Source organism: Dipteris shenzhenensis, chromosome 17 (assembly GCF_047967505.1).
Source record: "Dipteris shenzhenensis isolate YYH24624 ecotype China chromosome 17, Dip_SZ_1.0, whole genome shotgun sequence".
NCBI classification, from domain to species: domain Eukaryota; kingdom Viridiplantae; phylum Streptophyta; class Polypodiopsida; order Gleicheniales; family Dipteridaceae; genus Dipteris; species Dipteris shenzhenensis.
This window is the reverse complement of record NC_141612.1, coordinates 56,282,487-56,310,211: the sequence shown is the minus strand read 5'-3', so window position 1 is coordinate 56,310,211 and position 27,725 is coordinate 56,282,487. Positions and strand designations below refer to the sequence as shown.

At 43.7% G+C, this 27,725-nt stretch overlaps 1 protein-coding gene across 1 annotated transcript in view; it reads left to right on the top strand.

The window, feature by feature from the left end:
• Positions 1-27,725, top strand: part of LOC147892339 (vacuolar protein sorting-associated protein 35B-like) — an 80,220-nt gene that overhangs the window by 31,066 nt on the left and 21,429 nt on the right. The window contains exons 5-13 of the mRNA XM_087387942.1: positions 2,324-2,411; positions 2,662-2,718; positions 2,922-3,011; positions 3,233-3,355; positions 3,454-3,528; positions 3,617-3,676; positions 25,299-25,415; positions 25,528-25,767; positions 25,854-25,922. Of these exons, the coding sequence (XP_087244068.1) occupies positions 2,324-2,411; positions 2,662-2,718; positions 2,922-3,011; positions 3,233-3,355; positions 3,454-3,528; positions 3,617-3,676; positions 25,299-25,415; positions 25,528-25,767; positions 25,854-25,922 (919 nt within the window). The remainder of the gene's footprint in view (positions 1-2,323; positions 2,412-2,661; positions 2,719-2,921; positions 3,012-3,232; positions 3,356-3,453; positions 3,529-3,616; positions 3,677-25,298; positions 25,416-25,527; positions 25,768-25,853; positions 25,923-27,725) is intronic.

The following is a 27,725-nucleotide window of genomic DNA, read 5'->3' as shown; positions in this document are numbered from 1 at the left end:
AAGGGTCCTTATCCTGGCAGACTCAGTCAGTTCTTGAGGACATCATCTTCACCAAAGCAGCTTAGAAGGCTCAGTTGCCTCTTACACCAATGAAACCAATGACCTTGAATGGTGCATTTCCATAGAGAGCAACATGCAGGTAGCTTTAGCCACTCTGAAGATCTCAGGGTGGGTACACAGTCGGCCACTCAGGGTCGCACCTACTCAGGGAGCGGGTGTCATTTTGGGAGCACGATGGTGGCACCACTTCGAAGTTCGACCAGATTATCAGCACCAAGGCTTGGATGTCAAAATCCTAGGCCATGGGTCCAAGTTCATCTATTGGAGTAAGGGTGTTTCAACTCGACCTTTGATGTCAGTCATTCAAGGGGTTTGAGACTGGCGCCATCAAGACACAGTCGTACAGCAGGATACACTATTACAGGAGGCCAGGATGCCTCTCTCAAACCCAGTCTTCCTCCGTCCCTATCACCTATATGTATCGAGGAAACCAACATGGATCATCATCCTGGAGCATCAACCCACAACACATATCCTTACCAGAAGCTAGCACCAGATCTAGGCATTCAGTACATGTAGATTAATGAGTTTAACAACCATTTCCGGATTCATGAACCAAGCATTCAGATTAGGATTTATCATCCAGGTATACCACGGACAGTCACCCCCGTTAGCATGATAGAAGCCCCTTTCATACCCTAGTTCGAGTTTCAACAGAAGGGGATGTCACGGGCATCCACAAGCCCGTGGCCATGCTAGCTAGTGCCGGTGCAAGTAGCTAGGTCAACAGCCACGCAGGCATCTGTGCAGCTATGCAGGCAGTCATGCGCAATCAACAATCAGACACAATCAATAGAAAGTCAATGCCACATCATCGCAAGTCAAAAACCACAGAGCTGACTTTTGGTCAAAAGGCAAGACGTTGACTTTTTGGTCAACGGTGACTTTTTTGATCGACCTAGTCAACAGTCGACGTTGACTAGTCGACCAAGGTCAACGGTCAGCGTTGGCCAAGTCGGCCAGGCTGACCTAACAGCTATAAAAGGCCAGCCTTTGGCCCTCATTCTTCATCCCATAGTTGGGCATCATAGCCTCAAAATAGCAGCAACAAGGCCTCCCTGCACCAGACCAGCAGGGTAGCCTCAGCCTCTTTAGGGATCTAGTGAGGATTCACCTCCTCTAGGTAGTTTAGTCTTCTAATTTTGCAGTGACGGTTTCAGCTCCTTCATACAATTGTATTCAGCCCTTTGGGCATTCATTATTCAGTTGTATCTATTTTCCTCTTCGGAGGTCTACTACATTCTCTCCCTCTGATTCTCTCACTCACATCCACAGCATCACTTTGTGTATTGAGTGCATTATCTTGCAGTTGCAGTTAGTATTGAGCGGGAGAGAGTGAGGATAGTCTATCTCCCGCTACAGGTGTGACTTTGGCCAACGTTGGGGCTCAAGCTGAGTGGCCTGACCAACCAGCCAGCTCAGGCTAAATCGGCTGGACTTGGAAGGCAGGCTGATGGAGTGGGTGAGCAGGCTGCCACTAGATCCATCATCCCCTCCCTCTCCCCACTCTGAAGGCTATTTCAGGGCGTTGTCCCTCGCTTCTCCATCACTGACCAGGACTTGGAGAGTGCCTAGGAGCAGCCAATCAGCCTCCTGTACAAATGGTTTCAAGCCTGCTTTTGGCAGTCAATATAGAGTTTTGCTTGTATATTGTGTGCAAGCCCTTGTGTAAGCTTGTGAACGTATATGTGTTTAGAGAAGATTCTTCAGCATATGCTTCCACGTCTATAATACTGATTTTTAACACACACCCACAGATATACATGTATATGTGCATACATACATAAATACATATGTATGTATATATGTATATGTAGTGGTTTACTCAAACACGGTACAAAGGGTAACATTTTGTTGCTGAATGCCTCACCTTGTTCCATCTCTCCGATTTCAATTTTTTTTTCAATATCTATATTTCTGCACCCCTCTTTCGTTCTGTATTGAAAAGGCTGCGATTATGTGGAGAGTATTCTCACAGAAGTACCAAAATTTGATGGCGTTGTTACTTTGCTCTGCCCATGGCATGCATATGGTTGATCTGTTCCTATTCTGCTTCCTTGAGGTGAATTCTGAGTGAGCTTTATTTGGCTCTTTATGTGTACTTGTTCTCTTTAATGCTGGAATTGTTGACTTCAGTGTCAGGCAGGCTTCTCTGTTTACTCAATGCTTTGGCCATTGATTATTGCAATGCTGGTGCTCTGAAGAACACACATTAGATTTTCTGCTGGACCTCTTGTCTTAGGTTAACATGTAATGTCAACAGGGAAGGTGGTACTGTTATGGATGCCGTGGAGTTTGTGCTTCAAAATTTCACTGAAATGAACAAACTGTGGGTGCGGATGCAACACCAGGTCAGCTGTGAAATGTCAAGCGGTGTATTTTTGTCCTTGAGGCCAGTTTATTATGCTGTTTGATGAAGCGAGGGACACTAGTGGCAGGGTCCTTAGCATGGGTCTCAATCTGCCTGCTTGTGCTCTAGGAAGGGGAGAGAATACCGTGGGGAGCTCTTCTAAACATTAGTTGTGCTCATGCAGGCAGTGTTGTAAATGTGGTGACCCTGTCAGTGGCAAGCTCCCATTTTGCAAGTTTTCTGGTCTGCAGGGGCCTGCTCGGGAGAAAGAAAAGCGGGAGAAGGAGAGGAGCGAGCTTCGTGATTTGGTGAGAAGATTAAATTTTTTTCTCTTCTAGGACATGGATCTGGTGAGGCTTGTTGTTACTGGAACTTTAGATGGGGTACATTATTTCAGATCAAAGCAACCATGTACTTTTGCAAATTCGTATCCCATGCAGTTCTACTACGTATCTAGCTAGAATTATAGCTGTACGGGACTACAATTTTAAAGTGTGGGATTTGATTTCAGGTTGGCAAAAACTTACATGTTTTAAGCCAGCTAGAAGGTGTCGACCTTGAGATGTACAGAGATGTTGTCCTTCCTCGTATTCTGGAACAGGTAAAACCCTATTGACTGACAATGTGCTTGGTTTGCCAATTCTTTCCATTTCAATGGCTGCTGAATGTTCTTTACTTTTGTGGGAGTTTCATGGCAGTTGAGATGGAATATTTTTTGCTTTACTTGTAGAAAGTGCTAGTTTTGGCAAGTTTTAACAAAAGAGAGTGACAGCTCACAAAAAATGGCATGTATAAAGACTTACATGATACTTTCAATATCAGGTAGTCAACTGCAAGGATGAACTTGCACAGTACTATCTCATGGATTGCATCATTCAAGTCTTTCCTGACGATTATCATTTACAGACGTTGGAAACCCTTCTTGGTGCTTGCTCTCAGCTGCAGGTGTAGTGCAATCGTAGTATCACTTGCACATCTCTTTTATAGATTTATAATGCCTACTTGTGTTCAGTAACTGATACACATTATTTGTTTATGTGCAGCCAACAGTAGATGTGAAAACAGTCATGTCACAACTGATGGAGAGGCTTTCAAACTATGCTGCATCTACGCCTCAGGTAATTGTGGGACTTATGGACGTCTAACTAAAACATTAAACATGCTTTGACGGTACAGTTTTTGACTCTTCGATATTTTCTGGGGCAGGTTCTTGCTGAATTCTTACAGGTGGAAGCCTTCTCAAAGTTAAGTGATGCTGTAGTCAAGGTATTTCTTGTTGCCCTTGCCTAGATGTTTGCTTTTATTTGATGAATGAAGTGCATTCATAGCAGAGAGGCAGGACACCTTGTACAGATGTGGGCTTATGAGAGCTGGCATGTGCACAATGCATAGGTGCCACATGAGCAGATGTGACAGAAGAGTGGGCAGATCTATGACTGTGTGGGCAGCATGCAGGCAAGCCCAGCCATCTGGGCTGGATGGGGCTGCATGGATGGCCCAGCAATATGGGCTGGGTGGCCCTTGTAGAGGGCAGTCTTAGGGCTGACAAGAACATAACGGTCTCCTTGTCTAGCAGCTTGGTGGGGGATATCATCTTTGTGGAGAAGATGTTTGCTGGCCAGGCTACCATCCCCCATGCAAACACTTATTGGAAGTGCCATACTCGTACAACAATGTTTAGCAGGCATTGTCAACTCCTCTGGTGGAAGGATAGCTCCATAAATACTCGGTAATTGTCTCCTTATCACATGTTGTGCAATAGTGATCCGTCGTCATATGCTTTCAGGGTCCAATGTAGAAAAAACTATAGAGAAACGATAGGGTTTGCAGTGGAGCGATCAAAAAGTAGACAATACTGAGACACAACTGAAGAACAGAACTCAGAAAACATAGTGCCTGTCGGTAATATGAAAAAACTGAATACAAGAACCTCAAGCTGTCGTGTCTCAAGGACCGTGGCTGAGGTGAATCAGAAAGATGATTCTGTGTAGAGAAACAGTAGAAAAGATAGCAGCAGAGGGAGCGAAGCGCAGTCCTCCGTGTAGCTCGATGATGACGAAGAAGATGAAGGGCTAGAGCTGCCCTAGGAAATGGCTGAAAACCAGCATGCTCTGAGGAAGGAACCTTCAGGCTATCTGGAATAGCAACATGATGAAGAAAAGGAGCAGATCTGCAGCAGGAGGGGCAGATCTGGAGCAGAGGGGCAGATCTGGAGCAGAAGGAGCAGAGGAGCAGATCTGGAGCAGGATGGGACAGAGCTGAAGCAGAGGAGCAGATTTGGAGCAGGATGGGACAGAGCTGAAGCAGAGGAGCAGAAGTTAGGGCAGATTTGGAGGAGAAGATGGAGCAGTCAGGAGGCAGGAAGGAGAGGCATAGAGAAGGCAGCAGAGAAGGCAGATCTGAAGAGGAGAGGTAGATGGAGCAGGCGGGCCTGCAGCAAAAGATGGCGGAGATGAAGAGCAGCTGCAGGTCCTGTCCTGTTAGAAGGAGTGTGGGGGCAGATGCCTTTTATAGGCCAGACCTAGCTGGTCGGCCAGCTGGTAGCTGGTCGGCCAACTGGTCGGCCAGACCAACTGGTCTTTCTGGCCACTTGTTTGGCTGAGATGGCTGGCCTTTTGGCTGGCCTGTGAGCTGTTAGATTGCCCCATAAATTGGGGATTGTTTAGTTGCTGAATACCCCCTCTCAATTGCCAATTTGGAGGGGCAAACATTGTGTGCTTGGAGCTTCGTGTAAGGATGTCGATGGTGGTGCTGGCTATCCCTGTGAAATGCCCAAGAGAAGATCACAAGAGGAGTGCCCTTGCAAGGGAATTGTTCACTTCCTCAAGTGTTGGAGTTACAAGTAGGATACCATATAGAAATAAAAACGTTGTGAAGCCTGAGAGAATAAGCCACCCCCTCTCACCGCCGAAAGGTGGAGGAAAGAGCAAAGGTAAAGAACAAATTTGGCGAAGCAGCACTGATAATCCAGAGATGGTAGGATTTCACCAAAGGAAGAGGTCGTAGCTGAACAGTGATCCAGTGTGTACCCGATCTTGAACCTTGGGAGAGAGGAGTCTGTCCCCGCCTCCATGAATGTAGAAGAACAGTCATCAAGACACATCTGAACAGAAAGGGTCCCGCGTAGGGAGAACTTGTAGATCCTGGAAGTCGATGCCGATGGAGATCTGGTAGAGGTGAAGGATCATGACCTCCTCGTTCGAAGGAATGGGGAGTGTCAAGCCTGAAACCGAAAAAGGAGGGAGGGATGGGAGTAGAAGATGGAGTTCTCTCCCGTAGTGCGCAGCGGAATGAAGAGGAAACTGATATGTTCATAGGAGTGATGCTCCTTGTACCTATGGCCTCCTTGAAGAAGCAGGATCTTTAGATCACCAGAAATCTGGGGTCTTTAGATCACCATGGCTCTGATACCATATAGAGAAACGATAGGGTTTGCAGTGGAGCGATCAAAAAGTAGACAATACTCAGACACAACTGAAGAACAGAACTCAGAAAACATAGTGCCTGTCGGTAATATGAAAAAATTGAATACAAGAACCTCAAAGCTGTCGTGTCTCAAGGACCGTGGCTGAGGTGAATCAGAAAGATGATTCTATGTAGAGAAACAGTAGAAAAGATAGCAGCAGAGGGAGCGAAGCGCAGTCCTCCGTGTAGCTCGATGATGACGAAGAAGATGAAGGGCTAGAGCTGCCCTAGGAAATGGCTGAAAACCAGCATGCTCTGAGGAAGGAACCTTCAGGCTATTTGGAATAGCAACATGATGAAGAAAAGGAGCAGATCTGCAGCAGGAGGGGCAGATCTGGAGCAGAAGGAGCAGAGGGGCAGATCTAGAGCAGGATGGGGCAGATCTGGAGCAGAAGGAGAGGAGCAGATCTGGAGCAGGATGGGACAGAGCTGAAGCACAGGAGCAGATTTGGAGCAGGATGGGACAGAGCTGAAGCAGAGGAGCAGATCTGGAGCAGAGGAGCAGAAGTTAGGGCAGATCTGGAGGAGAAGATGGAGCAGTCAGGAGGCAGGAAGGAGAGGCAGAGAGAAGGCAGCAGAGAAGGCAGATCTGAAGAGGAGAGGTAGATGGAGCAGGCGGGCCTGCAGCAAAAGATGGCGGAGATGAAGAGCAGCTGCAGGTCCTGTCCTGTCAGAAGGAGTGTGGGGGCAGATGTCTTTTATAGGCCAGACCTAGCTGGTCGGCCAGCTGGTCGGTGGGCCTGCCAGCTGGTCGGCCAACTGGTCGGCCAGACCAGCTGGTCTTTCTGGCCACTTGTTTGGCTGAGATGGCTGGCCTTTTGGCTGGCCTGTGAGCTGTTAGATTGCCCCATAAATTGGGGATTGTTTAGTTGCTGAATAAAAACCATGTACAACCAGCTAGAAGATGTAGGATATCCTTCATGGCTATAGGCTGGACAAAGCTAATTCAGTGAGTACCTTGTGCGGCAGCTCTTGCTCCAGTCGGTGTCTCTTGTGAGGGATTTACGGGAGGCAGCTAATTTCAGGCATCTGCCAATGTGGGTGGTGTACATTGACATGACCCCAAGGCTCCTGAAAACCTGTTGGCACATCTCCCAACCAGATCCAACCCAGCCTGGCGTGACGCGTCCCACTATCTTTGGTGCATCATTTTGCCCCTTTTGGGATACATTTAATCTACTTGCCCCAAGGTCTTGGGTGCCATTCATCATCATTATCAACCTTGGCATTACAACCTTTTGACCATATAACATAAAGCGCAACACAATTAAATGTCAATCCTCTAAAGGATAATGCCAATTGACCTCCCATGACGTCATGCTCTCGACTGGAGCAACTTGTCCTTTCATCTTCACTACCTTTGTATCATTCAAGATTGTATACCTTGTTACTGCGGGCTTACTATTCCCTAGCTTAGCAACAAATACACACAATAACAGAGGTACTTACCACTGAGAAGATCTTGCTACCTGGATTTGCATCCAGATTGGCTCTAGGAATCTCCTAGCCATCTGACGTTCCTTATTACATGGACAATCCTTTCATTGATGAGGTTGAAGGCATGGCCCCAACCTGAAAGAAGACCTTTGTAAAAAGCTGGGGCTGGCTTTATTTTGCGTAATTTTAGACTTCCTTTCCCAAAAAGCTGGGCTTTTACACTTTTAGCTTTCTAGAGCTTCTAAAAGCTGATTTGCATGCTTTTTGGGCCAGAATGTTGGATTTTTGGCTATTTTGTTGGCTTTTAGCCCTGTGGGGCCCTCCATATGTGGCCGCATCTCCTCCTGGTGCTTTTTGTCTCTTAGATCCTGCTTTTTGGCGGTTTCCCTTGGCTTTTGAGCCCTTTTTGCACCCTTCTTGGACCTACACATCCAAAATCCAACACTTTAACCCATTAAAGGTTAGTCTAATGCATGCATTCTAGTTCTTGGACTATTTCTAGTTCCTTGTGGGTGTCCCCATAGTTCTCTTTTACTAGTGCAACGCAAAAGTAAAACATTAATACTTATTCTTGGTTAACCACTTTAACTTTCTTTGGCCAAAATCAATTCTTGTTTAAGAATTATTCCTTTATTTTCTTAGGAGAAGTCCCAAATGGTGACGGTAGCCCAGGCTTGGTCAAAATCGTCTTTAACCCCGAAACAAAAAGAAAAGGTGAGGAGAGAAGGGCTATGCATTTGATGAGACTATAAAAGAAGAGCCCCTGAGCTCTAGAATCATTAAGAGTTGTACTCAGCCAAGCTCTTGTGAGAGCCAGTTGTACAAAAGTCTATTTCTATTGCAATAAAGACCTTCGGGGGGTCCACCCCTTTTTTGGGGTCCTAGTGCAGTGTGATGCTTCTACCCCTATTCTCCCAGCTGTCTTTCTTGAAGGCGACTGTGTTTTCATAGCTTCTTCCTGTAATTCAAAGCGATCCCAATGCCAGGCTTCTTCCCCAGATGATTGTGATTTGTCCCAAAGTATTCTTGTTGTGATTGCGATTCAATTGCTGGCTTCCAGGAGGTGCCCTAGTGCTCCGATTTCATGCCAGGTGACCTTGTTTTCTGCAATTTGTGCTTTTGGCTGTGTGCTATGCCTGGAGGTGCTCAAGAAATATTCCCAGAGTTCCCAGAGACTAAAGCGATTTGATTGGGAAGGTGATCCTTTGCTGCCCTTTTGCTGTCCAGCCAGTCCAAAGCATCCATAATTGCTGAAATATTGTTCCCAAAGTGGACTTTTTAGGGGTAGTTCCAGTTTTAGCTACCATGGGAGTTACTTTCCTCTTCACTCCAACGGTGTTCCAAAGAGAATCTTTTTACTTGCACCGATTGAGAAAGAGGTTTATGTAGCTTCATGGACTATTTCCTTCAACTTCCCAATGTATTCAGTCATTGATAAACCTTCTGACGAAGATACTTGTACTTATCCCAAGCGCACGACGCTGCGTGAGGTGGCAAGAAATGCTTTCTAAAGCCTTTCCAGGTAATGGATGCTATTAGGTAGCTTCATGACTATTTCCTTAACTTCCCAATGTATTCAGTCATTGATAAACCTTCTGATGAAGATGCTTGTACTTATCCCAAGCGCGCGACGCTTCGTGAGGTGGCAGCCTGCAGGAAATGCTTTCTAAAGCCTTTCCAAGTAGTGGATGGTATTTCATCCCTCTGTTGCTTTATCCACCACGCATCTGTTGCCTCAGTAAACATGTTGGTGGTCTTAGGGATTTTCTTGATGTCATTGCTCATTTGTAGCCAGCCCTCAATGATATCAGAGCTATGGTCTACCATTTGACCAGAGTACTTCTTAGGTCTATAATTTGCAATGTTAGAGACTTTAACCTTTACACGCTCGACCGTATGCACACTTTGACTCTGGCTCCATCGGAGCTTTTCCTTTTTTCTCTCTGGATGGTCTCGTATATGGCGATCGAACCATCCTTCGTAACTCTAGCTGTCCTAGATTAGCATGTTGTTGTTGGTTGATAATTTGTTGTAAGGCATCATCTACAATCGCAATCCTACCAATCACAATGTATGTGCCATAGGAGGTCGGTTGGTCAAACTTCCGATTCTACGAGATCACCCTTGAGGCTTCTCTTTTAATCTCCCTTGCTATTGCTTTTCCTCTGTGCATAGAGTCCCGAGTTTTGGATTAAAAGAGTTTACTATGGTATATTCACCCCTTTAATACACACTATCCAAAGTGCCAAACTATAAAGCTGTAAATTCACAACAACTTTCCCTATACTAGGCGTTCGGGAAATACCTGTTAGAAATTTAAAATCCCACTAGAGGGTATCTTGTAGTGGACGACTCTTAGATTAGCTCAAGAATTACACACGGAAGTGTTTTCACTATGGAATCAAGCTTCATAACCATGTGTAAGCCTCACAACCATTCACGTGTGTGCAGACTAGCAAATAGATTGTGCTCAAAGACAATATAGAAGCAACTATTATATATTTCTGTTCGTCCACAAACTGGGCAAGATACAATACTAGAAAGGTTCTCCTACTATATGTGTGGCACCTCTAGATCTCTTAGCCTGCGTGCTCCTCTGAGCTTATGTAGACTCTTCGTCCAAAGGCTCTCTTCCACCTTGCTGTCTGGAAACTCAGCCCAGGTGGGCAGTGTTAGAAATCAATGGCCCCACCCAACTGGAGGGAACAAAGGGGCAGTAGATAATAGGGGGGCAGGGTAGGCACCACAGCAGCAAAGGGGGCCTGCACATAGGGCCTCCAAGTGGGCCTGGAAGAAGGCTGGCTGTAGGGCAGCAAGGGCCCTACATCAGGGCCTTATATAGGCCCAGATCTAGCCCTGGCTAGCCGACTGCAGGGCGCCCTATGGATATGCTGCCCAGGTTGGTTGAAGGGGCTGAGTTGGCCCCTTCTGGTCGGTTCATATGCCCCAGCTCTTGGGCTATAAAAGGAGCTAATATCTCCCCCCATTTCTCACTTACTCCAACCCACTGAAGTCTACAAAGGACAACGCATCCAAGGAGTTGTGAGGAGAGTTTTGCCCGGAGAGTTGTACCTCAGTTTGTAAGGTGTTTTGTGCTCACCTTGAGCCCAGGTTTTCCCACAGTTAGTGGATGAATATACTCTCAGTTTCTCTCTCTGTCGCTGTCTACATAGATCTCTATCTGCGAGTGTCTCTAGAGGTATTTGTAAGTGTACTTTGAGCTGAAGGTTGAAGAGAGGTGTGAGAGATTCTATCGTCTTATTTCCAACATGGTATCATAGCAAGATTTCCAGCTCTAGAAGGGAGTTCCTCAGTGAGAAGGCGACTCCGATGTGAGAGATTCTATCGTCTTATTTCCAACATGGTATCATAGCAAGATTTCCAGCTCTAGAAGGGAGTTCCTTAGTGAGAAGGTGACTCCGACTGACACTCAGGTTTGTTGTGTGGTCAAGTTTTCTATTGCAAGTCCATTTAACAGTTTGCTGTGTGCTATTAGAGCAAAGATGGTGTTGGGTGTTGGAAGCAATGAAAGCTCAAAAATGGAAGCAAAATGGAGAAAAACGAGATGCTGTTATGGATTGCTGCAGAACTGAAGTGTGGAGGCTCAAGGGAGAGCCAACATAACAAAACCCTAGGGCTAATTGCCCTAATTGGACTAAGTGTCCAAACTGACCTAGATGGTACATAAACTAACTATACCAATAGTTCTAATTGACTATAACTAGGCCTACAAGGCTCATACCAAGGTATAAGTGGCATCTATGGATAGCCTACAAACCCCCCTCCATGGTATGGGCTGAAGTATCCTGGACATGGCTCAGGACACCTAAATATCTAGTGTCATGGTTGCACATGTTCGTCCCGTAGGGATATAGCAACCTATGACTGTAGAGAGTACAACAGATCAAGTTACAAAAGGTACTAAGTTTAAAGCTTGCCGAAAAGCCTCAAACTTAGGGCGAGGTAGAGCCTTCGTATAAAGATTTGCTAAGTTGTCTTCAGTGGGAACATTAGACAACTCAATATCACTTGCTGATAATTGCTCTCTGACATAATGATAGTGAACCTCAATGTGCTTTGTGCGAGCATGGAAAACTGGATTTCGTGCAACAGCCAAAGCACTCTGACTATCAATGAAGATGACGGTAGGAGCAGTCTGACATGCACTGCAAGTAGTTTCCGAAGCCAAACACACTCCACTGAGCCGCTCTGTACTCAGCTTCATAGCTAGAAGTAGCATCTGTACTCTGCTTCTTGCTAAACCAAGAAACACATGAATTACCAAGCATAAAACAGTTGCCACTATGTGACACACGAGTGTCATAACCACCAGCCCAATCACTATCAGTGAATCCATGCATGACAAGTGAAGGATCAGCCCCATAAAGAAGGCCTAAATGCTTAGTGCCTTTAAGATATCTGAAAACACGCTTCATGGCATGCCAATGGTGCATAGATGGGCTGTGCATATATCTGCTCAACTGTGAGACAGCATGTTGTAGATCAGGTCTCGTATGGCCTAGGTAAATCAAACAACCAACTGCCTGTTGATAGAGAGTGACATCATATGTACCGTTGCCATCCTCAAAAGAGAAATGAAAACCAGTCTCTAATGGTGTGGATACTGGTTTGTAATCCTCAAACTGAAAACGCTGCAAAAGCTGTCCAATGTACTTGGATTGTGATATCAAAATGCCCCCCTCACTAAGATCAGACATAGCAAATGTCTGCTGCAAATCAATTTTAAAATCTGCAATTTGCTGAGCATGTGTCCCAGTCACAAGCATGTCATCCACATAAAGGACTAAAATCAGCAAGTCTGTCCCACGCTTGCGGATGTAAAGGGTAGCCTCTGTAGGGCTGTTGTGAAAGCCAAGTGTCAGCAAATGAGAATGAATTCTCGAATACCAAGCCCAAGGTGCTTGCTTCAATCCATAGAGGGCCTTTTTCAAGCGGCATACCTTACTTTTAGAACCTTCAACCTCAAAGCCAGGAGGTTGGGAAACATAGACCTCTTCCTGCAAATGCCCATGAAGGAAAGCTGTCTTAATATCAAGCTGATGTATCTGCCAATGAAAATGGGCAGCAAACGCAATAACAATGCGAATGGTAGTGATCCTGGAAGTGGGAGCAAAAGTCTCCTCAAAGTCAATGCCATGCTGCTGAGTATATTCCTTAAGCAACAAGACGGGCTTTGTAACGGTCCACTGAACCATCAACTTTCCGTTTGATCTTGTAAACCCACATAGTTCCAATGTTATTCTTGCCATGAGGCAAATCACACAACTCCCAAGTGTCATTCTGATGGATAGAATCCAATTCAGCTTGCATGGCCTTCATCCAACAATCATTCTGAAAGGCATCTTGATGACATAAGGGCTCTTCATTGCATGTGGTAGCAACCAAAGCATAAGTAACAAAACTAGCATGCTCTTTCACTACTAAGTTTAGTAGAATTTGCAGGAGAGTTAAGTAGTGTAGTACCTTATGTTTAGGAAAAAGGGTAGGAGAGGAAGATCATGGGCTGGATCTTCAGCAGAGACTTGTGAGGGGCTGCACAAGGACAGGAGGAAGTCAATCCTTTTTAGAATTCAGCTGAGTATTGAACTCTTGCTGTATATTCTATTTCAGTAATGAAGTACAAGTCATGAATGTATTGCCCAGTACAACTAGAGCCCTTATATAGGTATGGCCCAGGGTAGTACAAAGCAGTATTGCTTATGGGATTACCTCCTAGGATGCCACGTGGCAACTTATGGTATCCCCTAAAAAAAAGAAGAAAACACTTACAAGCCAATAAAGGCCTTTCTACTAACTTTTAGCCTAAGTAAAAAGTGACCCTTTGTTACAATCCTCCCTCCTCAAATAGAAATTTGTCCTCAAATTTGAAAAGGCTGTAACTTGGACATACAATGCTCCTTGTAAACCTGAACAGCTCAATTCTGGTCATATTAGCTGAACAATGAAGTTTCTCAGTCAAATACCTCCCTGTAGGCATGCTGATCTGTAAATGGATCATATAATACTCCCAAGAAATCAAGCAATTGGGTGGAAGAGCAATGCTGTCCAATATAACAGATCTGATCATATAATCCAGTGAGAGACATGCTGATCTGAGAAAGGATAGTGAATGCTGGCTGCAGCATGTCCATATATGCTATATAGCAAGAGAAAATCAAATCTTCTCATAAAGACTCAATTTTGGTCATAGAATTCAGCTAAGCAATTGAGGGTACTGCTCCACAATCGTAGATGGCTGCCAAGAAGACTCCTCATCAGGTAGACCTCTCCATTTGATAAGATATTCCCTGTAGGACTTGTTCCTCACATGATCTCTAAATCCAAGGATCTTCTCAGGTATATACTCAATTTGGCCCTCTTCATCCATAGGAGGTAGCTCTTCCATAACTTGCTCCTTAGGTCTTAAATACTTCTTGAGCAGTGATACATGGAATACTTTGTGTATTCTAGAGGATTGTGGGAACTCACTCATAAGCCACTTCCCCAACTTTCCTCAAAACCTTGTAAGGTCCATAATACCTATGAGCAAGTTTAACATTGGTATTACCTTTCAAAGAAGCATGCCTAAACTTATGTAATCTGAGAAATACATAATTCCCTTCTTCAAAATGAAGATCTCTCCTATGCTCATCAGCATAATCCTTCATCCTTGCTTGGGCCCTCACCATATTATCTTTACATTGCTGTAATAGAGCAGTCATGTGAGCCAAATCATCCTTGGCTTGCTGGCTTGTCAATGCTTGATCAATAATGGTTGATGGGACATGAGCTTTACAGCCAAACATGGCTTCAAAAGGGCTCATACCAATTGAAGTATGCTTGGTGGTATTATAACAAAATTCAGCTAGATGCAACCATTGATCGCACGATGCTTGGGTCTCAAAGCAAAAATGCCTTAGATACTCTTCCAACCAGCGGTTAACCCTCTCTGTTTGCCCATCAGTTTGAGGGTGATCTGCTGTACTTGGGGTAAGAAGTGTTCCCATAGAACTTAACTCTTGCCAGAAATGCCCCATGAACGTAGCATCACGATCACTCACAATCTCTTGAGGAAGTCCATGTAATTTAAACACATTCTCCATGAATTGCTTAGCCACCTTGGAAGCTGTAAATTGGGTCTTAGTAGGAATGAAGTGGGCAGCTTTAATAAGTCTATCAACAACCACAAAGATGCTGTTCCAACCCATAGAGGTCATTGGTAGACCTGTAATAAAGTCAATGCTGATATGTGTCCATTTACCTTGAGGTATAGGTAGAGGTTGTAGTAGACCAGCTGGCCTCAAATTCAACTCCCTGTTTTGTTGACAGGGCTTACAGCTTTGAACATAAGCAAGAACATCCTTTCAAAGCCCCTTCCAGAAAAAACTCTGTTTTTCCCTATCATACGTCTTGTTGAGGCCTATATGCCCAGCCATAGGAGATGAGTGAAATTCCTGCAAGATTAGCAGCTTATAGGAGGAATTTTCAGTAAGAAGTATCCTATCATAGCACAAGAGCCCATTGTGCAACTTGAAATTGGGATATTGCTGACAGTTAGGATCTTGCAAGTTTTGGAACATAGCAGCTGCTTGAGGATCATTGAGATACTCTTCTTGAATGCCATGGATCCAATCTTTATAAACCTCAGTAATAGATGATAAAGTACAAGCCCATATCTTGGAAAAAGAATCTGCCACAATATTTTCTTTGCCCATCTTGTAATCTATGTCAAAGTCATAGTTTTGCACAATGGATAGCCATCTCCTTTGCTTGGGTGATAGAGAAGACTGAGATAGAAAATATTTGAGAGTCTTATGATTAGTCTTAACCTTGAAATGGCTGCCATAAATGTAGTGGTGCCACTTTTTGATTGCATGAAGTATTGCCAACATCTCTTGGTCATAAATGTGGAAACTTGACTCCTTGTCATCCAATTTCTGACTTTCAAAGGCAATAACTCCATGACTCTGCTTTAGGACAGCTCCAATGCCCCTTCCACTAGCATCAGCCTCAATTATAAAAGGTTGAGAGAAATCAGGACATACCAAGATAGGCGCTGAAGTTAATGCCTCCTTTAATGCTTCAAAGCTCTTATTGGCACTATCAGACCATTGGAAAGCATTCTTTTTTAGAAGATCAGTGAGAGGAGCTGCCAATTTGGCAAAATGCCTTACAAACCTTCTATAAAATGATGCTAGACCAAGGAACCCTCTCAACTGGGTGATATTCTGAGGTATAGGCCAATCCTTTACACACTTTACCTTGCTGGGATCCACCTTAATGCCACTACTGCTGACAATATGGCCCAAATATTCCACTTCTTCAGCCATGAAAGTGCATTTACTTGATCTGGTATACAACTGGTGTGTCCTCAATACTTCCAATACTTGCTGGACATGCAATAAATGCTCTTCTTTTGTTTTGCTGTAGATCAATATATCATCAAAGAATACCGACACAAATTTATAGAGGAAAGGCTGCAATACCTTGTTCATTCGGGCCTGGAAAGTTGCAGGTGCATTGGTTAGACCAAATGCCATCACTTTGAATTGATAAAGCCCACGTTGTGTCTTGAAGGCAGTTTTATGTTCATCTCCCTCCTTCATCCTTATTTGATGATAGTCTGACCTTAAGTCAATCTTTGTGAAGTAATTTGCCCCTCTAAGCTCATCCGGTAGATCATCAATTCTAGGGATAGGAAACCTATTCTTAACTGTCATTTTGTTCAAATCCCTGTAATCAATACACATTCTAAATGAGCCATCCTTCTTCTTAACCAATAACACAGGAGAGGCAAAGGGTGACTGACTGTGTGTAATAAATTCCTCGTCAAGGAGTTCCTTTATTTGCCTAGCTAGCTCTTCCCTTTCAGCTCTAGAAAGTCTATATGGAGCTTTGTTGATTGGCTTAGATCTTGGCTCCAACACAATTGCATGATCCACATCTCTCATGGGAGGGAGATGGTTGGGAAGATCAGCAAATACATCAGAGTATTGCTGTAATAGGGACTGCATGTCTTTATCCTCCACCAATAACCCATTACCCTCTTGAGACTTGGTCAATTGAGTAGCATAGACTCCACAAACACTTTTGAGGTCTCTGGCCATTCTTCTTGCAAAAATTAAGGACAATTTAGGAGATTGGAGACCCATCAAAGTGATGTGCTTACCTTCATGCATAAACTTCATATACAGTCTGTTAAGGTCCATAGAGAATTCTCCCAAGGTTCTCAACCATTCACAACCAAGGACAATGTCAATAGGTCCCATTTTCAAGACAAATAGAGCTCCATGAAAAGTATAGTCTTGAGAAAGTTACACTTGAGAAGCCTGACAATATTGCTTACTGTGGGAATGCTGACCATTAGCCACCTCAACTTTGATCCCATGATCCAAAGTGGATGGGCATAACCTCACTGTTTGAAGTGTCTTTGCATAATGAAGTTATGAGTGCTCCCACTGTCAACCAAAATGTAGACTAGTCTGTTATTGATTGTTCCTTTTAACCTAAGGGTTTGAGAGCCCTTGCAGCCCATAAAAACATGAGGAGATATGTTGTACACAACTGATTGTGTATCCCAATACACTGCATCATCATCGACATCATCATTTCCATCATAATTTCTGATCTCATCCTCATAACCTTCAACAACTTCAATGTTCCATTGTCTAGATCTATTTGAGCACCTTGGTAAACTATCATCCATAAGCATGGTGTCAAACATGGATAACCCACCTGGATCAAAGGGAAAGGTGGTCCCCTTTTTGGAGCTATGATCCTCATCATCATCAAGGCCTTCATTCACACAGTCCTGATATTCATGAAATTCAGATTCTGCTGCAGAAGTATTAGGAGATAAATCCTCATCAATCTCTAGAATGAAGCTCAACTTTGCTCTTGTTTTTGCTTTGCACACATTCCTATGTTCAGGGGTCCACTTCTCACCACAAAGGTAGCACAAATTCTTCTTCTTCCTGTCATCAATAATTGCTTGAGATAACTACTTAACCAACTTGTTTCTTTTATCACTCAGATCATCCTTTGGAGTGGGTTTAAAGGATGACTTTACATCTGTAGCCTTGTAAGCCTTAGGTTATCCCATGCCACTGCCATACACTGTGGGGAACCTAGAAATAGAAGAAGTTGTAGCAGGTGCAGGAAGTTTGCTTTCATCATTGGAAACCTCTTTGACCATAAGTTTAGTTCCAAAGTGACCAATACCCAAAGTCTTCTCCTTCCCATTGTATTTGGGTTCATAAAGCTCTGCCAACTGCATGGCCTCTTTAAGAGAATTGGGCTTTTGAGCTGCAACATCTGAAGCAATACTAGGGTGCAGACCATGTATGAACTTGAGCATTCTAACTCTTTCATCAATACCATGAACAAACAGAGCCAATTTCCAAAACTGTTTGATATAAATTTTCACTGATCCTTGCTGAGTAAGATCATACCATTTACAAATATATTGATCCCTAGTAAAAGGAGATATAAAAGTTTTAAGCATTTCAGCCTTGAATTCATCCCAAGCATTAAAAGTTAACCCTTCTTGCTGTAGATGCCTCCACCAAGAGTGGGCATAATCTTCCAGATGAAGAACAACAAATCTGATTTTACCTTGATCACCCTTTGGATATAGAAGGAAGTAGTCATCCATCTTGCTGAGCCATTTCTCCAATTCCTCAGGAGAGGTAGAATCACCTTTGAACTTAGGAAGTATAATCTTGTCTTTCATATCTTTGTCTTGATGAACAGGTCCTTTTGGTTCAATAGATTTAACTGTTTGTATATATTGCTGGAATGTCATTGCTGCCCTAAGGTCTGCTGGTAGCAACTTATATTCATGGAAATTTTGACACAACTCTTCAGCTGCTGAATTGTTATTATTAGGAGTCTTACCATGTGCTGAATCCTTATCCATATGAGCTGTAACTCCACTAGAGTGATAGGTCCTTCGGGCGGAAGCCATAAAACCAACCGGCTCAGTTACATGTATAGGATGATCATCATCATCATGTGAACCTGAGTCTCCATCAAATTGGGGATCCACAGGTCTCTTCCCATCATAAATTTGGCTTCTCTTGAACTGGTCCAACCTTTTATTAAAAGTGGCAGACATGTTCTGCATCCTTTGGTCAATCCTCTGATTATTGGTCTTAATCTCATTAGTTAGCTCCTTGAATATCTGTAGCATTGGGTCCATACAACTCTTTATGATCTGCTCTTGGTTAAGGGATGTTTGTACTTGAGGAGTTGCTGCCAAATCCCCTTGAACATTGCCAACATGAGGATCATTGGGTTCAGAAACTACAGTCTGATCATCAATTGCTTTCTTCTCTGAGATGGAATCAAGGATACCCATAGTCTGCTTACTAGCTTGACCCGTAGACCTCTTTACAGGCATCTTTAATGACTCGAATCAAGAGTAAATGCACTGTCTTAAGCCCTAATTAAGAATAGCTCAATTTCCAAGGAGTAGCAGACTGTTGCAATCCTTTTGCACACTGTGTAAACCAATCTGTATAGAGACCTATGTAAGACTAAGCTATAGATAGAAGCATCGTTCGGCAATATACTACTATATCAAACTGCCAGTGAACAGTCAGGTCACTGTCCATGTCGTTGAACTCCAGTGTAATCCTTCTTCATTTTGTATGACATCTATTCAAGATGTAATTTGTACACATGACGGCATCCAACCACAACTTATTAGGCAAATGTTTGTCTTTCAACATGCATCTGGCCATTTCCATCACCGATCTATTCTTCTGCTCAGCTACGAGATTGTGTTGAGGAGTATAAGGCACCGTGCATCGATGATTGATGCCACGGGAAGCCAAAAAAACAGCAAACTTCTTCGACATGTATTCACCCCCTTGTCTATATTAATGTGAGCAATGTGCAGCCTACTCTCATTCTCAGCCAAGGCAATAACGTGTTTGAAGCATGAAGAAACATCAGATTTGGATTTCAATGCGAAAATCCAAGTGTACCTGGTGAAATCATCAATAAAAGTAACAAAATAGTAGAACCCCCCAAGAGCTGCAACCCGCATGGGTCCACAAACATCACTATGAACCAAATAAAGCTTGCATGAAGCACCAACTCTCCCATCCTTGGGAAACGCAACACAGTGCATCTTTCCAAGCAAGCATGGTTCACAAACATGTTTGGTAGGCATATGCATTTTGTGAAGATTCACAACTATATCTTCCTTCTATAACTTAACCATGGCTCGAAAATTGAGGTGTCCAAACCTCTCATGCCACAAATGAGTATCTGCCATGGTAGAATCAATAGCAAAGGCATGTGCATCGGCAAGTGCAGCACCATCATTTGAACATCTGTCATAAGCATCAAGTCTGTAAAGACCGCTAGACAATGTGCCAGTCAAAACCAGGGTAAAGGCATGTGTAACATCATACACTGCACACCTCACACCATAAAAAATAACCTGAAAGCCACATGTAGCAATGGTTGAAATAGAAATGAGGTTCTTACGAATACGTGGAACATAAGCACATGCTCTAGAGTGACAATACCACCAGAGACAGAAGTAAGAGCAACTCGCCCAATACCTTTCACGGTATATGATGCATTATTGGCACATGTGACACTGCCCTCCTTAGTTGTAAACTCCAATGAGCTGAATAACTTCCTGCAGGAAGTGATGTGCTTGCTAGCACCACTATCAAAGAACCAGGCATCACGAACATCTGAATCTGCCATACAAGCATCATGAACATCAGGATTATACTGACATGTAACCAAGAAAGCCCAATGGTGGTCTTGTGCGAAATTAGCGGACTCATGTCGATCTTCTACACTAGAAGAACCAGATACTGCAAGACCAGACTCTTTCTTTTTATTTTCAGATGCTATGTGCTTCTTGCATTCAGAAATATCATGCCTAGGTTTCCTGCAATAATTACATCTCTTCTTCTTTTTGTTATCCCCTGAAGAAGAGGCACCATGTGAATGATCAGCATGGGAATGAGAGGGCTTTCCAGCTGAAACCTCGCCTTTACCTTTTTGTTTGTGATGGGCAGCAAATGCTTGATCACTAGTCAAAGTAGCATTGCGATTCACACGACTTCGCTTCTGTTGAAGAAGAAGAGCAACAAGTTGGTCAAAGGAGAAATGATTGGCATCACCCCCTGCAACCAACCTCAATGTAGTAGCAAAGCCTGGATATGAATCAGGCAGCCCATCAAGGGTATTAGAAACCAGCTGAGAAGTAGGCATAATCTCATCAATGTTGGCCAACTGCTCTTTCAAATCCTTTACATTAGTGAGATAAGCATCCATGTTATCACCCTCATCAAGCTTTAAATCTTTCAACTGCCCATGGAGATAGGCAACCCTCGCCTCATTCCGCACCTGGTACAAAGATGCAAGCTGATCCCATGCTTGCTTAGCTGTCTTGCAAGACCGAATATGAGGGATAATAACTCGTTTCACTGAAAGAGCAATCAAGGCATGTGCTTTGCCATCACGACCATCCCACTGAATTTGCTCCTATGAAGGAGGCAAAGCACCTGGAGCAAGAGGTGCATGTGTCCTAGCAGTAGCATTAGAACCATCATCTGAAGACCAATCAGCTGAAGAAGCAGAGGCTGTAGGTGTAGCACCAGTAACAGTGTTCTCTCGACAAAATGAGGTTTTTCATGATAGAAGTGCTTGGAAAGGCCTCAAACACTCGTGGGAGTGTGAAAACCAGCAAGACAAGCAAGAATGAGGGCTCCAGAGGCTGCCAAACAGCTTGGGAAAGCTATTAATGGTTGAGGGAATGGATTTCTAACCTGCTCTGATACCACTGTTGGGTGTTGGAAGCAATGCAAGCTCAAAAATGAAAGCACAATGGATTAAAACGAGATGCTATAATAGATTGCTGCAAAACTGAAGTGTGGAGGCTCAAGGGAGAGCCAACATAACAAAACCCTAGGGCTAATTGCCCAACTGGACTAAGTGTCTGAACTGACCTAGATGGTACATAAACTAACAGTACCAATAGTCCTAACTGACTATAACTAGGCCTACAAGGCTCATACCAAGGTATAAGTGGCATCTATGGATAGCCCATGGGATAGCCTACAGATGGAAGAGAGAAAACCATTTATCGCCTCTTCAATCATTGCTCGTCCTTCCTTGTGAGTCCTCCTCTTCTCATCTTTCTTCCTCATTTATCCCCAACTTTGGCGAGTCTGGGAAGCTAGTGGGGCAAACTATCCCACATGGAAGGTGAAGATCCGGAGCCATCTTGTGGCTCGGAAACTTGAAAGCTCGTGATGGGTATTGACGAAAGGCCGGAGGATGTACTGGACAAGAAGAAAAGAATTTTGAGTAGATGCAAAAGATCTCGCGGCGTGGAAAGAGAAGGATGCCTAGGACCTAGCCATGTTGATAGGGACGATGGCATGCATAGTAATTTTCCATATTCAGATGGCGGAGACGTTTGTAGAGGCGTGCGTCATATCGAAGGATCTGTATGAAACATATACACGTCTCAGATCATCACTCTCCAGCATCAGTTGTACAATCTAGATATGAGTGAGGGAGTCAATGTTCATGACCATCTGACAAAAGTCAAGGTGGTGAGGGACTAGCTCGCCGCAGTTTGTCAGAAGGTAGACTCAAGTCGTCTGGTATTGTTGACATTTCACGAGTTTCAAGAGCTTCGTGACGACAGTCAATGTGGGACAGAGGACCAAGCCTCTCATGTTCGAAGAGCTTGGCCCTTTATTGCTGTGAGAGGAGGCTCGGGAGAAACTACTCAATCGGACGAGAAAGCACTTGTGGCGAGGGACAACCCGAGAAACGGCAAGTCCTGTCATGACAAGAGAACAACAAGACTGAGGATGCAGAGAAAAAGTAGAAGATGAAATGCTTCTAGTGCGAGAAGCTTGGTCACTCAACTAAAAAATGCCGCAAGAAGAAGGCAGACCTCTAGCGGAAGGAGTCCAAGGCCAAGGAGGAGTCAAAGATTGAATCGGCACTACTGGCGCACTCTTTATCATTATTGAGTACTGCTTAGCCTACATAATGAGCGAAGGCAAGGAAGGTTGGTATGTGGACAATAAAGCTTGGAAGCACATGTCTAAGAGGAAAGATTGGTTCAAGATCATGGAGGGTACACATCCTGACTCCAAGGTAATTGTGAGGTATAACCGGACATGCCCTATGAAGGGTGTTGGTAGTATCACATTCATCACGACTGTAGGAGAGGAGGAGCTGATTTTCGGTCTACTCTATGTACCGACTTTGTGCAAGAATCTTTTGTCTATCAGCCAAATGGACATCGGTCCTATTCGACAACGGTAAAGTCAATGTCACATCCAAGTGGAGGAGCATGGGCTATATGGGCTTAACGCTTTGTTGGTGCATCGGGACCACGGTAGATCGAAATTATGGCATGAGCGGGTCGGTCACATCAATTATGGCATTGTGGTCGAGATGTAGAGGTCCAAGATGGTGGATGGACTTCCACCGGTTGCATGCAATGATCTTGTTTGTAGGGCTTTTTTGGAGGGCAATGATCGTGTTTGTAGGCTTGCATGGAGGGCAAGCAACACATGGACAAGTTTCCACTACAGGCCTCATCACAGGCCAAGAAGCGGCTAGAGTTGGTTCACTCCGACATCTACGGCCCAATGTCAACAAATTCATTCGCAGGTTCATATTATTCTCTTTTATTTGTGGGTGATTTCAGTCGAATGACCTGCGTATATTGCCTGGCCAACTTCTATCGAGTTCAATGGATTTTGCACGAAGCGGCAACTTACTACAGCTTGCACATCTTAGCAGAATGGCGTTGCTGAACAAAAGCACAGACCATCACAGAGACAGGTTTGACCATGTTGCGATGGAGAAGTCTTTGGAAAGTCTACTACGGTGAAGCCGTGAACACTGTTGTTCACATCCTCAACAGAACCAAGACCAAGGCTTAATATGAAGCTTACTATGGGGCCCTGCCTGGCCACATGGCTTCAATCCATTGGCCTAGGCAGTATCCTTTGCGTCAAACCTGCCCATAGGGTCCAAAAATCTTCGCCGAACTGCTTTTTTCCTGTGCATTTCTGTCCTGTCCGTGTGTGGACAGCATCTGGATCTAGATGTGGCCTCCATGGTGGATCTCCTCTGCCAGGTACTTCCACATTCTCTCTGCTGCCCACATGACAGCTCATGTACTGCTTATGTGGCAGCCCCATGCCTATTATTACTCTATGATCCACCCCCCGATGCACTCCTCATATGGGGGCTCAGAATTGGGGAGGTCTCCTATTCTATCCCAACAATACCTGCAACCCAAAATAATCGCAAACACCCAAAGACTACAACTTGGGAACTACAAATGCACACTATCCAAAATGCCAAACTAGAAAGCTGTAAATTCATACAAAAACTTTCCCTATACAAGGAAAATATCTGCAACCCAAAATGACTGCAAACACCCAACGATTGTGAGTTGAGAACTAAAAAAATTCCAAAACTCAAACAGTGAATTCAAGAGGGAATAGATAGCTACTTGGTCTGATTCCTCTTGTGCGCAGCTTCCATATTGCTTTATTTGCACGTCATGGCATCCCAAAATGGTGAAAACCTCCCAAAATCACCTCAAAACTGGTTTTTTGTCCTAGAACGTCTATTCACTAATGGAAAAACAGGATTCCGCCATGACTGATGGAAACCCCAAATCTTGAATTTTTTGCTATTCCAAGCAATCGTTTTCTCTGTGCCACTGCAATCAAACCTGCCAATTCGCTGCAAATTTCATTGTTGATCAGATCGTTATGTAACTACTCTCCATTGTTTACACGTTCTGATTCAGAACAGCTCATAGGACTTTACCGGGAAAGGATGAAATTGCTTGAAATTCTGTTTTGAATGCAACACACTATGCCACCACAATCAAGCCTGCCAATCTACTGCAAATTTCATCGTTGATTAGATTGCTACGTCACTACTCTCTTTCGTTTACATTTGCTAATTGAAAACAGGTCATAGGACCTTGCCAAGCAAGGGTGAAATGGTGTGAAAAGGTATACAAACCACAACATGCAAAACTCGTCACCACATCGCTAGACTCACCACTAGGATAATCAATTGCTTCAAATCCTTCATTTGTTTACTAACTGCTGCCTGATAGCTCGAATGCTACAATATAAATGAAACACAAAGAAATCCCCATATTCACGACCTTTGGTGATAGTCTGTCCCAAATTTCAATCAAGCACACAGTGTTTGGAAAAATTCATCACTTGCAGCGAACTCCACTAACTAGAAAGATCTAGGAGCCACATGTTGCATTTACAAGGCCTATCTTTGATGCACCATTTTACCCCTTCTTGGGATACATTTAATCGATTTGCCCCTAGGCACATTTCACAATTATGTGCACCAAGGCCTTTGGCCTCAGATCTATCTATTCCGTGCCATTCACCCTCACCGATGACCTTGGCATTAAAACCTTTTGATCATATAACATAAAATGCAACACAAATAAATGTCGGTCCTCTAAAGCATAATGCGGACTCACCCTTATGAGGTGATACTATCTAGACTAGAGCATCACACATGCACATTTTCCTATGAAGCCATGGATATGCACAACATTAAGAATCAAGATGGAAATCTGCAAATTGTGGATTTATATCGGTATAAAAATCTGAAATGCTCTAACCTGCATGATAATCGCCAACTCAGAGTGCGAAGATAGACTCCAGCAGCAGAGGGTATTGTAATTTAGTATAGCAATCTAAATGAGACAAAATTAATATCATCTTGTTTTGAATGCAATTCTCTGGCAAGCTTTCCAGCAATGATGTACAAAGTTTGGGCTTGTATTTGTTCCTCCATATATACAATAGAGACAAAATGTTAATCTGCTTGTATTTAGGTTCTAGTAGCCAATTTGTTTCATATAATGGATTATTTAGACCTTGTGAAACTTATGCTTCTCTTGTTAATATCGGTTTCAATTGTGTGGCAGGTGATAGAGGCTCAGCCTGATATGCCATTGGTTGGTGCTGTTGGTCTGCATGTGTCTTTGCTTACTTTTACATTACGAGTTCATGTGGATAGACTAGATTATGTGGATCAAGTGCTGGTAAGGGATTGTACTGGAAAACATGTAATCTGACACTTTGTTTTAAACATCAATTGTGGTCTGGAAGGTTGCATTTTCTTATTCACATAATTCTGGTTGTGTCCTGTTGCAGGGTGCATGTGTTAAGAAGCTTGAGGGAATTGGTAAGGTGAAGGACAGTAAAGCAACCAAACAGATTGTCGCTCTCTTAAGCGCTCCTCTGGAGAAATATAGTAACGTAGTGACTGTATTGACAATTACAAACTATCCCAAGGTTATGGAGCATCTTGACTATGGAACAAATAAAGTCATGGCAGTAGTCATTATCCAAAGTATAATGAAAAACAGTACTTTGATTACAACAGCAGACAAGGTGGGATTGGCATTTTGGTTGTTTGTGTGCGGTAGGACCTTTGATTAGGAATTTCTCATATCACTGAAAGGTCTAAACCTTTACAGGTGGAAGCACTCTTTGAGCTTCTCAAAGAGATTATCAAGGATAGTGAAGGTGCTCCTCCACTGGATGAGGTAAGGCTTTTCGATAATTAAAGAGGTGAAGGGGTTCACATGCTTTATTTAACGCTATATTTTCTCCCATTACTTGACAGAAAGTCTTAGGCATAACCTGTTCTCTTCTTGTATAGTTAGTTGTTGAGGTCGGAAGTTCTGTTTTCATGCTTGTGTCTGGAGATCTCATTTCACAACATGCAAACGGTGGTGACTCTCCCAATTGCATCAGCCTAGCTACCTGCCCACAACTTGCTATATTCCAGTCTTTCAAAGATGACGTTGCCTTTATGATAAACTGCCCATTTGCCGTCCATGCAGGCTGCCTTCACCTTTGCTAACTTGTTGCTCTATTGGGCTCGAGTGAGCTTCTTTGCTATCCACACTTTTGTACCCTTCAGGATATTGGATTGTCTGAGTATATGGACGTGAGTGCCATTTAGTTTGATCTTCATATTAGTTGACGCCCGGTGTTGCTATGTGAATCCGTGTGTAGGTCTCATCAAATGTCTCCTCATTCTTATACCACCCCTCAGTAAGCCCCCTATCCTGATTGTTAATGCATTCCCTTGTCTCTTGGGTCTTTGATTTCTTTTTGCACACATGAACCCAATGTGCTTTTAACTTCTCCTGCTACTTGTTTTTTACATGTCCGCCATCTGTGTACTAATCAGCTTATCAACTGTGGAAATCAGTTGTGGGTTAGCAACTGCTTCTGGGTTAGTGTGTTTGTGTAGACCTCCTGGAGCCTCTCTTCAAGTTCTTGAAGTTTAGTTTTCAGTTGAACGTTTTCTTTTGCCAGCAAGACCTCTTACTGAGGCAACACAATACCCTATTTTGCATTACCCTCCAATTTAGGGGGGAGAGAGAGAGAGAGAGAGAGAGAGAGAGAGAGGAGCTGTCAGCTCTATTTGCATGACAGAGTAATTAGAAGTACTTGTCTTTAGCACTTAACTTTTGTTTGTTCTCATGTCCACTCGTGTCTATTGGTTTCTGCTCTTTTCATCCAGGTTTTCCTTGCACACAGCTCTATGCATGATAAGAGCAGTTTTGCATGTATCTCCTTACACAAGTGGCCATAGGCCAGCTGTAATTGTTGAAGATGAACGCTTGACCCACTGTAATCTTTTACCATAGCTCAGTTGCACATCTGTAAGGCCCCCATAGAGAAGTGAGGAGCATGTTAGCAGCCTCCCATTTTGATAATTGGATGGGGCTGCATGTCGGGACAGACGTTTGCTGTCCAATACAAGGTGACAAATGATGTGGCAGCAGCCACGTGCAGAAGTGCATCCACGTGGCAGTTGAAGAGTGCCAGATTGATCAAGCAGTGTGCAGTGTGGCACATTTTTTTGTTCACCTCCGGTCTCAGAAGTTGTGCAAGGAAGGCTACTGGAATCCAGTGGAGGGAGAGGGTGGTTTCCAGATATTGGTGTGGAGGAGCTTCAGTTTTCAGCCTGTTTGGGCTTTGTATATTCAGAGATCTCTCTCTCTCTCTCTCTCTCGCAAACCATGCGAATAGATCAAGGTGGACTTGTATATATAGTCAATACTACAGTCTAGAACAAGTGAGTCCAAAGAGGTGACCTAGGATCTCCCCTCCTCTCCCCTCCCCCACTTTGCCTGTTCTTTTCTTCAAAGAACATAAAATGGAATAAAATAAAAAACGATAGAGTCCTACTTTACGCACTACCGTCCTCAGTCATTACTTGAGAGTCTACAATGGTTCCCCCCTTTCTTTTTTAAAACTAAAACTTGGTTTTTTGTGTGTTTCCAAGGTATCATGCTCCCATTCGGGTTCCTGCATTCCTGTGTTTGTCGTCA